The 17,855-nt window shown below is 34.8% G+C and overlaps 2 protein-coding genes across 3 annotated transcripts in view; one reads left to right on the top strand and one right to left on the bottom strand.

The window, feature by feature from the left end:
* ZNF148 (zinc finger protein 148) overlaps positions 1-17,689 on the top strand; it is a 42,479-nt gene extending 24,790 nt beyond the window's left edge. For both annotated transcript variants that reach the window (XM_080399213.1, XM_080399212.1), the window contains 4 exons: positions 1,429-1,552; positions 2,207-2,290; positions 8,170-8,288; positions 8,608-17,689. In XM_080399213.1, the coding sequence (XP_080255339.1) occupies positions 1,429-1,552; positions 2,207-2,290; positions 8,170-8,288; positions 8,608-10,200 (1,920 nt within the window). In that variant the 3' untranslated portion in view covers positions 10,201-17,689. The remainder of the gene's footprint in view (positions 1-1,428; positions 1,553-2,206; positions 2,291-8,169; positions 8,289-8,607) is intronic.
* Positions 1-17,855, bottom strand: part of LOC308068497 (TGF-beta receptor type-2-like) — a 310,921-nt gene that overhangs the window by 126,626 nt on the left and 166,440 nt on the right. The gene's annotated exons all lie outside the window — the stretch shown is intronic.

Raw genomic sequence — 17,855 nt, 5'->3', positions numbered from 1 at the left:
AGTATAATGAATGGATGCAATAGAAGAGCTCAGGTTTAGGATAACCATGAAATTAAGCGTATTTTCTGCACAGTTATCTTAAAATTTCAATACAATATATGGAAAGCATTTCATAACATGTATTTAAATTTATTTTAAATAACCAGTCAGTGTTTCGTTAGCTGTATGTTGTTACAGAACAGAGTTTTTATAGTTGTCTCTATCTGTGACTTACTGGAGCTGTAACATACCAATCTTACAAACGTATGAATGTGCTTGTCCTTCAGAGTGAATGCACAAGAATTTGTTAGTTTGAGACTTTCACTCTTGCCGAGTTTTGATGCAGTAGACTTAAAAATTGTTTAAGTAGATCCTACAGTATTTGCTATTATTGCAGAGATACTATTTCAGTTATTGACTCTCTCTTTCTCATCACTGTCATTATCATAAAACCTAAAACATCATAGCTAATCAAACTGCAGATGTGTTTCCCCAGCAGACTTTTTTTTTTGGTTAATAACAAGGGACTAAATGTTTTATTTAAGGTTACTTAAGCTCTTCTTTATAGTTCTGTTTCCAGTTAATTAAGAGTTTTGGAAATGTAATTTGTTTACTGGTTTTCTTATTCTTTTGCCAGAGGTAGTACAGAGTTTGGGGTTTGGTTTTTTTTTCTTTTTTTAGAGAAAACATGTTACGAGCTTTATTGAATAAGTTAGATATGGTGCAATTTTTTTTCATTTAAGTTTTTTCAACTTTATATGAAAATAGCAGTCTTGTTTGACAGCAAAGCAAGTATGGCAAGTTGAATTTGTGAAGGTGATGCTCTAATATGTGTATTGAGTGAGCAATACTTTATTGAGTAAAAATCCTGAAAGGGGAGAAAAATAATAGTATTTGCTTGGTTGTTTGGCTTTGGGGTTTTGGTTTTAAAGTACAATTTTGCCTCTGAGACAATTGTTACTGTGTAGATGTAGAGAATTTGTATGACTATCCTGGATAAGTTTTAATGCCTTTTAGCAAACATTTACAATTGTGATTTGAAAAAAGATTATAACTTTTCATTTTTGCTTTAAAATATGATTATCCATGGTTCAGTGCCCAGAGGTGGTTTGATTACTTTGCATCCTCTCCAACAGACAGACAAAGTAAACAGTAGCGTGTAAAGTGACTCAGCTGTGAATAGGGGAGCTCTGAGCTGGTTTTCCATGAGCTGCTTTTGTCTTTGTCCTGTTGAAATATCTCTTAATACACAAGGAGACAAAAGTTGGATTGGTCTGCAGTTGGAAATGTATACTAAAAGCCTAACACATAGCTTTGTAGAAATTAGCATTGTTTTACCTGAAATATTTAAATTTTCTGCATCAAAAAAATTAATGTTTTTTTTTTTTGTAGTTAATAAGACATCTTTAGAGGGTAGTGTGAGAACAAATCTTACTCTTTTTAAAATAGATCCTTACAATAAATGAGGATGGATCACTTGGTCTGAAAACCCACAAATCTCATGTTTGTGAGCATTGCAATGCTGCCTTTAGAACCAACTACCATTTACAGAGACATGTCTTCATTCATACAGGTACTGCTTGACTTCAAATTTGTCTTTTCTACTGTGTAAAGAGTTGTTTACTTATGTTAAAAATGTTTTCAGCTCTATGCGAATTTCAGTTTTAAGAGTGTAGCTAACTTGGCATCTAAGCTTAGAGATTCCATGCACCAAAGTGTCAAAAGAATACCAAAAAGAAATAATCAACATATGTTTAATAAACTGAAGACCTGTTTACAAGGTTTCTTTTCTTTCTTTATCAGAAAGTAATGGGTTGACTTGTAGCCTAAGTGCCAAAATTGACCCCTTTGTAAAACGTGCTCCGGCTGCTCATTTGCCTGATGAGGTATCTCTCTGGTTCGGAGAAGTGATAAAGGTACTTACCATTATAATAGCTTGCCAGTATCCTGAATGCAGTCTTATGCCAGCATCATGATTGATCTTGTTCATGAGGAAATTACAGCCATTTCAGATCACTCTTTGTGCTAGACTTAATGTGACTCTTAGGATCATGGAAAGAATTTTGCAGTTCATATACTTAGTAAGGCTAATGTTTTTTGGTATTAGAGTTTTTGGAATTCGCTCAGATGCTGGTTTTTTGATAGACATTTTAATATTCCTCAAAAGTAGTTATCAGAAACAAGTGTGTAGTTATTAACTTATGGATGTGGAATTATATTGTTCAAGGTGAAAAACCATTTCAGTGCAGTCAGTGCGACATGCGTTTCATACAGAAGTACCTGCTACAGAGGCATGAGAAGATTCATACTGGTGAGTATAGTGCCTTGAGTATCTTTACTGGCGTGCTTAAAAACTGTTTCCCCACTCAGGCAAGATTTCTGGTAATAAGTATGCAGCCTAAAACCCTGTTGTAGTTTGTTTTGACTTAATAGATGTTATAAAACTTTAAAAAATAAATTAGTTTTGTGCTTTCAACTTGCTCCACTTTTCTTCAGCTGTAAAGTGAGTGTAAACTCTAGTAAGCAAATCTGAAAGTAGTATGCTATAAATAACCCCAGAGTAGCAAATCCTGAACTTTGTGCATTCGTAAAAGTCAAGGTTTATTGAACAGTTCTATCTTTTGTTGTATGAAGTTAATTCAGACAACGGGGACTTCCAGATTACACTTCAGTAGATTTATTTATCTATTTATTTATTTTGGAATTTGATGGAAAAGTGCCAGGACTAAAATGGCCAAAATGCCTAACCCCAAAGGAATTAGTATCAGCATCAGCTTCACTTTCACTTTTTTTTTTTTGAAAGGTTTAATTCAGTACTGTTCTAAAAATAAGAGCCTCAGTTTAAAAATATGCAATATAGGTCAAATAAGGCCCAAAGTTTTAAGCCAAAGGGAGTTAAAATTTATACATGTTTATTTTTTAATCTTCTTGCACCGCACAAAACCACATTCTTTAACAGGTTTGGCTTCATTGGGTTTTTGGCATTTTGGTGCATGGCCTTTCAGTCCCTCTTTAAATATTTTGTAATATGGTCCCTTTGGACTAGATGCCAATTTCTCAGCCTCCTTTTCAGAAAAGCAGAGCTGGTGAATGTGCACAGTGTTTCTTGGCTGTAGCATTTAAATGGATATGAAAGCTACTAACACGCAGTGCAGTGTGTGCATGTGTAAGAGTTGAGAGGGAGAAAAAACTCTGCAAAATGAATTTTCAGAGCAGTGTACAGGGAGTTACATGCACAAGTGCCCTGTTGTTTATGGGATTTTTGTATCCTAGGTTGCCGTGAGTCCAGACTAAGTAGGTTTCCTTCAGCCAGTCAGCCACAGAAGAGTTCTCCATTCTTCTGTCCAGTGTCTTTGTTCTGCTCCTAGTCTTTCCTCTGGCTCTGAATTGATGAACCATGCTGCCTCCACTTTGCGTAGATACTATTCTTGAAAAGAATGCTCATTCATTCTCTTCCATCTATCTGTCCCCCCACCAAAGATAAAAATTTAAGTGCAGTCTTCACATTTTTCAGATTATTATTTTTTTTAAAATGAGGATTATTCCCTGTACGTGGCTTTGAAAATCAGAATCTGGGCAATATAGTTAATTAACACTTAACTGAAAATATGTTATAAATAGATTTTATTATCCTTTTAAATTCAACTTCTAGCTCTAGTGAGAGTTCTGTGTTCATTGTAAGCTTTGGAGGGGGGCTGCAGGGTTTTTTTTGTCAGCTCTTACATACACTGTTTGTTTAGCAGAGAAAAAGTTGCCATGTAACAAAATTAACCGTATTTTTATCTGACTTTTTTAGATAACTATGTTCTCCTCCTTTCCTCAGCATCCTGAGGTATAGCTTTATTGTTTTTCAGAAAATTGAAGATGGTGCTTGTGTTGTTGAATTATGGGTGTTTTCCTAGGTGACAACTAGTAGATGGTTAGGTGAAAACATGGAAGAACCAGCTTCCAGGAGTGGAAGAAGCTTTTTTGAAGTCCCGTTTAGTTAGCAAGTGATTGACTGGTGCTTAATTTTTGGCTTTGCCCAGCTATAGTGTAGCTAATTCTACATACTTGTCTGTGCTTTCACTTCTATATGACAATATTCACCCCTGGGCCTTAGCTGTTTGTGTAGCATTACTCTGTTGTTCAGGACTGCATAACTGAACCCATGGAGAAAAGCTGAAATTTCAGCTTGATTCTCTCACCAGAAGATGAGCACTGAGTCTGTGTTTCACTTTAATGGAAGTAAAGGAGAGCTCTTTGTATTATTCATACTCTTCTAAGAAATATTCCTTATAAATTCAACACTATATTTTTTCTTTTTATTTTGTGTTTTTATTTCTCTGAATAACCACTTTTAGCACCAGCTTTTGTACAGTGTTGAAAACACTGATGAAGAACAGGATGTTTCTTCCTCTTTTAAAGATGTTTATCAAATTTTCCAGTTTAAGTCAATTGAAGACAGTGGTAACACTTAGAAGCCCTATTTTATGCCTGTTAGAAGCCTTGAATTTACAGATGCTCCAGCTAGTTCCAGTGTGATTTGAATTCAGTACTCTGAACCACTCCTTCAAATGAAATGTTATGAGGGAGTTAGGAAGCAATCAATGAACAGCCTTATTCTGTGTAAATAATTAAATAGTTGCATCTAAAAGCAGACATTGCATTAATGCAAAATTCACTTACTAGAAATAATTGTACTTAGAGGAGGGCAGCAGTGCTAGAACCCTGCTGCTAAACTTCTCACTAATGACAGAAAATCGCCATTTCAGTTTAAGAGAGGGAAGAGTAATTCATACACAATATTTTCATCTTTCGAGTTTGAGACTCATGAAGATTTTTTTTTATTCAAATATGTCTGCTTTCTTTTTGCTTAGAGTTGTTTCTATACAGCTTACCTGCTCATGCATTCATGTGTCATGTGTCCTAATTCAGTAACGCACCCTACTTTCCATTTTAAACACAAAAAATGAGATTACATTTGAAAAAAAATAAAGCAACATTGGAGCTAACAATTTAAGCACCTTCTTATTCAGACACGCTGCTTTTTTATTGCCTTCTTTGATATTTTATAATTTGTATTTTGTCTGTTTAGATCTTAAAATGCCTGGAGGTTTATAGTTGTTACAGCCTTCATACACACAGTATTTGTACTACACTTTATAAATAGTTCTGTTGCTCAGTTTTAATAAATTTCCAACATAGAAACAAAGCACAGGCTGTTTTCTTTTAAAATACAATGCAATAATTATATGCATTATTTGACTTTGGCTTTTTTTTTACCTACATCTGATTCTTTCCCACTCAACAACACATTTCAGAAAAGTATGTCCTGGATTCTCCCTACCTTAGCAAAAGGTTGCTGTTAATGATCTCCTCCATTTGCAATAAATCCTGTTTGAAAAGTACAACAAAATTGCAAAAGGCATGTGAAGTTCCAGGTTTCTAGGAAGTTATTATAGGAAGTATATCTTCATAGTGATTTTTAATCTTTTTCTAACATTACCTTCCTTATGAAGCCTAAAGCAAAAATTAAGTGTGGTATCAGTTTCACAAAGTGTTTCTTAAGCTTACTTCCAGAGTGTTTTGGAATACTACTGAAAAATATTGTTTTTCTGTCTTGTACTGAGTAATTCGATGGCAATGTCCCCAGACTTTGTTTCCTGTTGAGGCATGGCCAGCATTGCCTTTGTATATACTCTCAAAGTCTCCAAAATAGCCACTGGTGGTAATACTCTACAGTGAAAAACCTCAGAACATGTTTGGCCCTATTTAAGCCTTGAAGTGGGAATTAGGTAGCTGGGAGAGTTTTCTGCCAGCAAATAGGCAGCTTGAGTAGACAAACATTAAGGAGCTCTGTGACCATTCTTTTATAGAAATAGAATATAGAAATATAGAAATAAGGCTGAAGGTAAGTGTATTAGAGAAGTGTTTTGCGTTTCCTGGGATAGCGGGGTAGCTCCTTAGAGGGCTTTTCAAAGCTAGGATAACACTGAGCTGTCTTGCTTCTGTGACTTCTGCAAGGCTCAGGATAGTTTTCGTCCAAAACAGCTGCCTCTTTCTCTAAAACAAAAATCTAAGATACTGTGAAAGCAAACTTCCAGACAATGTAAGGAGAGTTGTTCGAAGGGGCAGTTTAAAAGAAACACGAAGTAGAATAGTGGAGCAAAGGAAAATAGTAAGTAGCAAGGATTAAGGAATGGAAGAGTTCCTGTGTATTAAACAAGAACAATGGAACCTAAATGTCTTGACTCATCTTCCTTAAAAGTGAAGACAGGGATTGAAATTTGATTCAGAAGGTCTCAACAGGCTTGGTGTGAGTAAAACACCGTAGTAGTAAGGGTACCTAATGAATAAAGGTAACATGAAGAATGAAAATGGAGTTTGAAAGTTAGGAAATAGGCCAGAGAGGAGGATTTGCTTATACACAGTACTGGAGAGGATTATATGATAGGTGTTATAATTTATAAAAAAAGAAACATTTTATGGTGGTTATTAATAAGCGAGAAATGGTAAAAGTTAGTCTCTGGCTAAATGTGAAAGAAGAGTTAGGTTGCTGAGGTTGTGAGCCTGTAGAAAAAGAACTGATGGAAGCAGAGAGATATTAGGAGAGGAGATAATTTGATTTAGGAGAGAATAAATTGGAAAAATTTCATCCAAGAAAGGGATTGGCTGAGAAGCTATGTGGAGAGGTAAGAATTAATAATTGGCAATAGGGTGTAGGCTTACAAAGACAGAGATTTAGAAATTGCTTGGAATTAGGAAAGTTGAAACTCCTGAGTGTTAATGATCTGACTAGGAGCAAATGTGTGACTGATATAGATATTTCTCATTCTAGTTTGTATAAGTACTGGCATCTTATTTTAAGGTACTGTATTTCCATTTGCAGAAGGATGTGGTTAAGTATCTGTTCTAAATGGAAAATAAAATTATTAACATTTCAATAATTAATTATTAGTAACAATTTAATAAAATCAGTTACTGAAACAATTTTTAAGACTAAAACTACCTCCGAAAAATAGAAACAGTCTGCGTATTTCTGAAAACAAAAGAGAGGTTTATATCCACAGAATCAGTGCGGTATAGTATAGTATCCAGAACAAAGAGGATGTTGACAGATGCTGCCAAGACAATCCCTGATCTCTATGTCAGTTCAAAAGATTTCACAGTAAATATTAAGAGGAAAGATTACTGTTGTTCAGGGTGAGTTCTATTAAATAACAGTGAACTTCTGTAAAAGCAAAAACTAACTTTCAGTGCACTTGGGATTGTTAGGTTTTGTCAGAGAAACCTAGGAAATAAAAATATCAGAGGGAAAATGCAAGGCAAAAGTTAAAAGCAATAAAAATAGAGTTAGTTTGTGTTCTGAAAGGATCATTGCAGGGCTTCTTTGTGAGGAAAAATAAGGGGAGAAGTGAAGATGAACTCAGGGCAATGAATGTTGTCTGAGCAAATATTTTATGAAAGTAAAAAAAAAAAAACCCAAAAAGCAAAAAAACCCAAAACAAAACCCCAAAAATGAACCAAACAAAACAACCAAACAGAAAAACCTGTAAGTATGCAAATGCCTGTTCAGCTACAGAGGTTTCTTGTTTTCAGCTTAATTTTTAAAATAAAATATTGTTAAATTAATTAATTTATAAATAAATAAATTTGAGTTCTAACCAAAATAGTAGGATTTTTTTCAAACAGTTATTTCAATTGTACATCCGGATAAGGAAAAAAATATGAAAAATACAGAACACTTTGCAAAAATGTTAAATTAAAAGCTTGGAAATGCTTAATTCTCATCTAGAAGGGATGAGTTTGAGTTAATGAGCTGGTCAGAGAGCTAAGGTATTTTTATACAATCGTCTGCCCTAAAAAAATATTGTGTAGCAGCAGTTTGGGGAGGATATCTTTGCAGTTCTTCATTTGTTAGGTTTAAGACAGATATCTGCATCTACATTAGAAAGAAGGAGTAAGAATTTAGTTTTAAAGTTTGGGGTTTTTTTAGTGTAAAAGCTTAAAATCATTTTGAGGCATCAGCTACCAACTACTGGGAAAATGACAAAGTGTGAGCAAGCCCTGTGTTGTTTTTCAATAGCAACAGACAAAGTCCTCTTCTTTATTACTTCTAATAAAGAATGTAGTATTTGACCTGGTGATTGTATGCTGGAATATAGATTTATTTTTTTAGATTAACATTGTTGTGTGCTTTTTTATCAGGTGAAAAGCCATTTCGTTGTGATGAATGTGGTATGAGGTTTATTCAGAAGTATCACATGGAAAGGCACAAAAGAACTCACAGTGGAGAGAAGCCTTACCAGTGCGAATATTGTTTGCAGGTGAGATGACTTAGAGAAATCTTTTTGCAGTTGAAAGACAGAACACCGGTCAATTCTTAAGTAGTACAGATGGGACTTTCTCCAGGTGTTGTAGTCATGTGCATACAAATAAATGTGTAACAACTGTTTTTTCTGTTAAGGTGGGCGGTCTTGATGCACAGGTGGAGCAGAGTCACAACTGTCTGTGCTTGATTTTATTGATTATATACTGTTGTTTCACACTTCATTAGAAATCAGTAAAGTGGACGAATTGTCAGGTAAATTTGTAAGAATATATTTATTTTTCAACAATAATAATAGTGAAAAAAATCTTTTGCAGTTTTTCTCCAGGACTGATCGTGTGCTGAAACATAAACGTATGTGCCATGAGAACCGTGACAAGAAACCGAACAGAGGTGCCACCAAAGTTGGCTTTTTGCCATCAGAGGAAGATTCTGGTTTCCCTACACCTATGAAAGACAGCTCCTTGCCAAAGAAGAAAAGGCAGAAAACGGAGAAAACAAAATCTGGGGATAAGGAAAGTACAGATAAATTGGAACAGAAGAAGGACAAAAATGACTATTTGCCTTTGTACTCTTCTAGTACTAAAGTAAAAGATGAATATATGGTAGCGGAATATGCTGTTGAGATGCCACATTCTTCGGTCAGTGGAACGCACTTAGAAGCAGCAAATTCTGGAGAAATACACCCACCTAAGCTCGTTCTCAAAAAAGTTAACAGCAAGAGGAGTCTGAAACAGCCACTTGAGCCAAGTCAAACCATTTCACCTTTATCTACATATGAAGACAACAAAGTTTCAAAGTATGCCTTTGATCTTGTGGATAAGCAAAGTTTACTGGACTCTGAAGGTAATGCTGACATTGATCAAGTTGACACATTACAGGAAGGGCCCAGTAAACCTGTACACAGCAGCACTAATTATGATGATGCAATGCAGTTTTTAAAGAAAAAGAGGTATCTACAAGCAGCTAGTAATAATAGTAGAGAATATGCCTTGAATGTAAGTACCATAGCATCTCAGCCTTCAGTAACACAGGCAGCTGTGGCCAGCGTCATTGATGAAACTGCTACAGCCTCAATATTAGACACACAGGCACTGAATGTTGAAATTAAAGGTAACCATGACAAAAATGTCATTCCAGATGAGGTACTGCAAACTCTGTTAGATCATTATTCACACAAGGCTAATGGACAACATGAGATATCTTTCAGTGTGGCTGACACTGAGGTGACCTCTAGCATATCAATCAATTCTTCGGAAGTATCTGAGGTCACTCAATCTGAGACAGTTGGAACAAGCTCTCAAGCTTCCTCATCAGATAAAGCTAGTATGTTACAAGAATATTCAAAGTTTTTACAACAAGCTTTGGACAGAACTAGCCAAAATGATGCCTATTTGAACAACCCGAGCCTTAATTTTGTGACTGATAACCAGACTCTTACAACCCAGCCAGCATTTCCTTCCATGGAGAAGGTCTACACGTCTATACCAGTCAATAGCTTTCGATCGGGAATGAACTCTCCATTAAGAACAACTCCAGACAAGTCTCATTTTGGACTAATGGTTGGTGATTCGCAGCACCCTTTTCCCTTTTCAGGTGATGAGGCAAATCATTCTTCTTCCTCCTCTACACAGGACTTCTTGGATCAAGTAACTTCTCAGAAGAAAGCAGAGGCACAGCCTGTTCACCAAGCATATCAAATTAGCTCCTTTGAGCAACCCTTTAGAGCTCAGTACCATGGGGCAAGAGCTGGAATATCATCTCAGTTTAGCACTGCCAATGGACAGGTGAACCTTCGGGGACCAGGGACAAGTGCTGATTTCCCAGAATTTCCCTTGGTGAATGTAAATGATAGCAGAGCTGGGATGACTTCTTCACCAGATGCCACAACAGGCCAGACTTTTGGCTAAGAAATCTTTGTAAATAATACTGGCACTTTAGAACACATTTGTCAAAAGAGGGTTGCTCTGTGTAAGATGGAGTTCTGTACAGCTTTTAAGAGTGCTATGTTAAAACAAAAGTAAGCTGATATTAGCAAGACCAATAACTGCTTCTTTTTTTCCTTTTTTTTCCTTTTTTTTTCTGGTTAGTCACCAGTCATTGAACTGCCTGATGTTGGTGCCCCTATCAAAGGCAGTTTATTATTCACTTGTTTGAATCCAGAAAATATTTTACCTTCTATGAAATTGAAAATAAACAAAATCCCCAGGTAAAACTTCCCCCCATGATTGTTTCCTTACTGGTTTCCGTTATGCTTTGGAAGGGCAGTTTATTGTCTGATACTATTCATATTGTCATTTCTAAGCTTGTCAGGATAGTCATTGCTCTTCAGCAGGGAATCAACATGTATCACAGAATAACACACAGAATAGCAAGTTTCCGAGTCAAGCAAATATGGCTTTAAAAGATGGCATTTTCTAGGAAAATAATCCTTCTTCCATTTCTCTCAAAAATAATTTTAGACCATTTGCCCTTTATTTCTGCTTTGCATTACCTTGGGTTGTGTTTGGAGGAAAAATGAATGCTGATAGACTAACTCTGCTATTTAAAAGTCTAATTAATTTAAAATACTTTAAACACTTTTTAAAGCAAAATGCCTAACTACTAAAGCCTTTACTTCATTCCTGAAGTAATGTGTATTTCTTTGTACAGCTGAATCTAGATGTAACTTTTTAATGACTTTTTCATACGCAGATAGCAAGATTTTGAAGTTTTAGTTAAAGTACTCTGTAGATGACATTCCCAATTGCATAATGCTTACACAAACTCTGTATTCCAAGATTTAAATACATACTCATAATGGTTAACACAGAGCACTTAGTCAACTTGATAGTTTTTGATTTTGCAAAAATAAAAACATTTTTAGGTTTGATATGGTTGCATCATTTTCATCTCATACAGCTCCAATAATTATTTTCAATATACTCGAGATTGGGTATTCTTAGCTTCTGTAAAAACTGTTTTAATTCTCTGTCTTGAATTTTGACAATTCTGATCATTAAATTTATTGAAGTATCCCTGAAAGCTGAAGAAGTGGGCATTCAAATTCCCTATCTTTTTAGCGTTTGCTTAGTGAAAGTCATTACAATTTTACCAACCAAAACAGCTGAATAATGCTAGTGAGCAGGATTTCTTTTTCCAGCATAGGAGAGTGATCAGTTTTTGTTGCATTTCACAGTATGAATAAACTACAAAGTTTATCCCTGTACCATGAATATGTTTTTTTGAATAGTACTTTGTCTTCAAGTATACAGTATGGTACGATAAGTAGTTCTTTGTGCATTTTTAAGGTGGTAAGATTTGAGTAGCATAACTATTGTGTAGTTTAAGTTAACAAGTTACAGATTTTTGAACTGTATGTTCATTCTATTGCACCTTCCCTAAAGGGACACTGTCTGGTAGTTTAAGGCAGTTTAAGCCTAATGTAGGCTGATTAACCAGGGAAAAACACACACACACACACACACACATATATATATATAGGTATGTATGTATATGGTGGTGTTGGTTTTTTTTTAATAGGATTGCATACATCCTTTTACAGGACTATTGCTAGCTGGTATCTCTCAGATGAAGCCATCAGCTAGGAGAAAAGACTCTGTCTCAAGGGGCTAAGATATATCCTGTCTTTTAAGAAAAGACTTGAGCAGGGCTTACAACGGTTCCCACCTGTTCCCAAAGCAGTTGTGATACTTTTCTTAATTTTCTTTACTAGGAAGCTGATCCCACTCTGTCCCTTTTCCCTTACGTAGCGCTATTACAGCACTAACTTCACTTGGTACAGTTGAGGGAGAAAGTGTATTTGTTATCCATAGCTTGCTTCTTATATTAACAAGAAATACAGTTTACATAAACTTCTTACTTAATACCTTTGTATGAGAAAACAGGTTCTGTTTTGATTCATTGACCCTGTGTATAATATAGGAAGGCGTTTCAGTGTGCTATGACTTACTGGTAATTTTGTCTGAATTATTTGGCCCCAAGTTAAGAAGAATGAGCATCAAGGGAAGATTCCTTATGGATTAGTAATGATACATGTAAAGAGATTTGTTTGAAAGAATATTTTTAAATTGATTCATGTCTCTCTGTTTTTCTTCCTTCCATTCTGTGTTGCACAGACGTAATACATATGATCCCCTATATCCCAGGAAGCCACCCCTTGTAACGCATGTTTCATTTGCAGTGTTTCATTTCCATGACATCCTAGCTTGTGCTGCCTGAATAATGCTGTGTTGGCATCTTTGTTCTAATGTCCTGTTGTTGCAAGTAGATTGGCCTTTAATAGTACTATTTGTTCAATACAACAAGCAGCAAAAGCCAAAAAAGAAAAAAAAAGGAAAAAAAGAAAAAAAAGAGAAAGAATCTAGCTTATTACTGCACTTCTCTGGCCCCATGGGGAGGTAAAAGGAATAAACCTCCTTCTCCCTAAGGAGATTGACTCAGCTTTATTTTAACAAGTTACTGTCTTGATTCTCTGCTGTGAGAAAGTGATTGAGGAATAGAAGGGAGTAGCTCTTGCCCTATGCCATCTTCACACATAGGAAATGCTGCTTGGGTGCTCGAGGGAGCAAGCTATTGTACAGAGTAAAGGAACTTGCTCTTCCCTGGAGCAAAGTGGGAGTCACCTGAGGAACTTTGTCCTTGTGTCACCGCTCATTCCCTAGCCTGCTGCTGAGCCATTACAGCTATACTCTGTGCCTTAGGACAGGTTGTGGAGTCCCCGTCTAGCCCACAGGGACTATCTCATAGGGTTCTTCCACATGTGCAGTTAAAGTGGTGACGTGAGTAGTTGATCTGCTGATGCTCGAAGCTTTCTGTACTGGAGGACTTAACCAAATATACTGCTATGATTTCCTGAGTACATGCCCTTTTGTTCTGGAATAAGCGTGTATGTAGTTCTGGGAGGTTTAACTATGTAAAAATCTCTTGCTTGTTTAATAATTACATTATTTAATAGTATTTTCCACTGCTCATGTTTTGCTGCTTTTATCTGCTACAGATGCACACTGTTCATTGTGATCTGGTCAGTGTTCATTTTTGTTAGTTTTCCGTGTATGACTGGAAAAAAGCGACTTTGGTTTTCTGTTCTGTTCTTAGACTGATACTGTTCAGTTGGTTAGCGTAAGGCTGGGGTGAGCATTTATATTCCACAGAGCTAACAACAGACGTTCTTACTGAAAGGTCATGCAAGCACTGTGTGTGTGTCTGTGTGTGTGTCTGTGTGTGTGTAAGGTGGAATTTTTTGGGGATATCTCCTAGTGATAGAGCAATGATGATTTTAAAGAAGAGGAAATTGATGACATTTATTACCAAACTATATATATATGCAATACATGTGTATATATATATATACGCACATATTAAAAGGCCATATTTTGGCCCTAAATTACTTGACAGTGTCCCTTTTAGCATGAATCCTTTGATATGTTTTACCATGAATATAACAGACAATGAAGGAATCAGCTTGTAATGGTATACTAATAGGCATTTACATTTTCTTCATTTGATTTGAGAATGAATTAATCATGAATTACAAGGTTTGCGGAGAAGGATTAACCATGTGTATTACTGTATGTTGGTTTACAAATAACAACATAAACAATTTTAATTGGATGATAAAAGAACTATGTTTATGATCTTGTGTCTCCTAGTGTTGTCTTTAGGAAAATTGTGTTTCAAGAAGAACATAGGACAAGAAAAGTATTCATGTGAAATAACACTTGTATTATTTTTATATTGTACTTGTCAATTTTTTGGATGACGAGAGCTTTTCATTGTTAATTGAGAAGTACAGTAAAATCTTGCTAATTCGCTGACCGCTAATCAGAGCATCCGATAGGTTTATACATCCCTGATGGTCTCTTTCCCACCTCTCTGCAATGGTCTAAAAAGTACTGTAGCGAGGTCTCGTTTTAGTAATACTGTACTACTTCACCCAAGTATACTACAGAATCTATTTTAGTATACTGGGAGGTAGAAGAAGTATTGAAAACTAAATTACAGTTGTCAAAATAAATGAACAAAGTACATTTTGTGACGTGACATCCTTGCTTTTATTGCCTGCTTCACTATTTTCAAAATTGTCATTTATAAAGGGTTTCTAAGGCATTGCTGCGAATTATTGGGGTTCTACTGTAACTTTTGGAGTTTATTCTAAAGTATTCATGTTCTCCTATGAAAACTTTCCACCTGGACAGATACATTATATTCCATGCTTGTTCAGAATATTTTTGTAGTATTTGTATCATATGTAGTAACTATTTGAGATGAACCAGAATATTTGGATGAATCCACTCTGAATTTTGCAGCATTGGATTACTTTCTGTATGTATATTTGCTAACTAAATTTTCTTGGCTTTGAGAGCTTTGGTTTTTATTCTTCTTTGTTTGCTTGTTTTAATACCATTACAAATCACAAGGAAAATCCTAACACTCCTGGGAATCTTTGGAAATTTTAACAGGCAGAAATATGCTTATGCAGTTGGTATCAGTACACATGGAACTTTCAAATTACATGGTTGGTACTGAAGCAAACGAGTAATGTTACAGTTTCCTAGTGTTCGATGTTTTACTAAAATGAAGCCTTGTAACTTTGAAAGTTCATTCAACTTACGGTAATGCATGTTTATGTTAGGCATGTAATGCATTTAGCTAAAGCTCATTTTGCAAAGGACAAATACTAGAAAGTATTACTGCTAATGAAAATACGTGTCTTTAAGTTAAAATTTGAAGTTTTGTTCAATTTTAATTTGCTTTGTGTCAGGGAAATAAATTATAGTCGCTTTTGCTCTACTTGGCATCTAAAACCTTACGTTTCCTTTTTAAAATTACATCTTTTGGTAGGAAACACAAACTGAGGCAAGCAAACATTTCTAAGAGTTGTTTCTTGCTTTCCTTAATCCAATGGATGGAAAGGTAATATTGTGTAAACAACATTATTTTATTTTTTTATGCAATATCATGCTGTAAATATGATTTATCAAATAAGGATGTACCTATGATTGAATCTTTGATTCTGCACAGCTAGAGTTTATATATAAATATAAATGTGTCTTGACAATCAAGGACTTATGTCAGTCTTCCTTTATGACGTTTCTTATTGTTATGCATTCCATTTGTTTGACTTGAGTATTTGTATTGTCTGTAAAGTATGTAATGTTTTTATAGCTTGTTTAAAAACAAACAAAAAAGCCTGTAAATACATACGAAATGATCACAGTACGGCTCTGTTAGAAGGCGTATGATGATGTACTGTTTGTAAGCAATAATACATGACAGCGCTAACTTTACAAGTAGCATAAGGATAAGTTCCAAAAATAACTTTGGGAGTTAATAGCCTTGTTTGAGTTAATTAATATTCTTAATCATTTTTTTATAAATAAATTCAAATGTCCTCCTGCTGGAGTATATAACGTTGTTTACACAGCACAATTTCAGTCACAGAGGGGACAGTCTTTAGATCTATGGCTTCATCTGTACACACTTTAAGAAATGAATGGCTTGGCTGCACTTCTGCAAGATGAGGAAGACTGCAAAAGTTGAATAGCTGTGTCTCTAAACTGCTTCTGTGCTGATTCCTGACAATTCCTCTACTTAATTTTGGAGTCTTTAAGTCCTGATATTGAACTGATGAGATTTGGGCCTCCAGTAGAAAGGAATAGTTCTCTTCTTATGTCATATGCAGATAAACAGTGAACTTACAAGTCACCTCTTCATTTGAGTTGCATACTTTTCAAATAATGAGCTATGAGATGATGAGTTTATTCTGATAAACTAAACGTCAAACTTATAGTTTGAATTGAATAGGTATTAGACTGTACAGAGCAGCATAACTATTTGAACAGTCACCACTGCTTTAGAACCCCCCACCCCTGATTTCTAAATGTATATGACCTACATTTTATAGAAAAAAAAAAGTTTTTAAATGCTAGTCATTTATATAATATGTGCTTTGAAGGATTTGCTAGTCCACTTCTGTCACTTTTAGTACACTGGTATCTTTTATATGTAATGTATGCTTTTTATTATTATTATTATATTATTATTATTGTAGTAAAGCATTTCAGTAGGAGGAATTTTGCAACAGTATGAGGGGCTGAAATTTTCATTGTCAGAAATGAATTATACTGGACTTTGTCTGTGTAGTCTTGTCTTTCTTTTAATGCTGTCTAGAAGGGAACTTGGTATTCAATAAAGCAAGTGACCTCCTTTTATTGTGAAGGCATACTATGTAGTGCTGAATTGGATCTGGAAATATGATGAATTTGAAGACAGGAACTAGAACTAAATCTGGTGTACAGAAGAAGTTGTGTTATGAAAAACCTGATGATATATAGTGCAACACTGTTACAGTGCGTTTCTGATATAGTGTTATTTTCCTGAAGTCCATATGCCTTCTTTGTATTTCAATTAGTAAAAAAAAAAAAAAAAAAAAAAATCCATATAGGTAAATTTAAGATAATAAGCTTATTTCAATTATTATACAATATTTCTTTATTCTACAACATCTATTCCGTCCCTTTATTATCAGACAAAAGACCATAACCTCAATTCTATCAGTAAAAGTATGTATATAGGTGAGAGATGGTTTTGTAGGAGTCTGCAAAGTATGAATTTGTGTATTCCTTATGTTTCTGACAGAAATGAGAACACAAGTCTTTCTTTATTCCTGTGAAATGAGGAATTTCCTGATTGCGAGTGAGCAAGAGTGTGTGTGTGTGTGTGTGTATGTAAGTATATGAAACATGTTTGAGTGTCATGGCAAAAATGATGCAAGTATAAAAGGATTTAATGTAGTTCAACACATGACTTACATTTAGTGTGTAAAAGAAACATTTAAATTTCATAATTCAAAAAAGTCAAAAATAGTTTTGCAGGAAACAAAACTATTTGGATAGCAGGCTTGACCAAATGAACTTTTTGGTTAAACTTGATATATTTTAAATGATTCTATTTCTGCCTTTATTTCTGCCCTAAAAGCAACTTAAAATATTTTGGGAGTTACCCTTCCTGTTCATTGACTGTGAGTGTAATTTATATCATGGTTTACAAAATGCGGCATGAAGGATTGGATTGTTTTATCTGTATAATACAATGAAAGATTGCACTTTTTTTTTTTTTTAACATAATCATGGTGAATGGTATTGTATTTTTAGGATTGATTTATTCATTAAGTGACAATGAGTTTCATCACTTTTGACATTGTTTTCTTACGGTTAACTTAGTCTTCTTGGGTTTATAATACCCTTCTATGTATTGTGATACTAAGGGAAGTTATGTTTTTGCTTTATTTTTAATTAAACTAATAGTCTGATAATTTATATTTGCAAATGATGCATTTTAAATGTGGTCACTTGCTGTTTGAAAAATAAAAATATAGAATACTGTTTTATGAATAGACTTAGCAGTATTTTTCATGTTAGATAAATTGAAACAGAATCTGCTTTCTTGGTGAGACAGATGAAGGCAGGTAAAGATACATGTCGTGCAAGAACTGAAGTGGATACTTTCAACAATTAAATGAAATATTTAAATATTTGATTTGAGACATACAAAATTCATCTGG

This window comes from Falco punctatus (assembly GCF_963210335.1).
Source record: "Falco punctatus genome assembly, chromosome: 8".
In the NCBI taxonomy this organism is placed as follows: domain Eukaryota; kingdom Metazoa; phylum Chordata; class Aves; order Falconiformes; family Falconidae; genus Falco; species Falco punctatus.
This window is presented reverse-complemented; position numbering and strand designations above follow the sequence as displayed.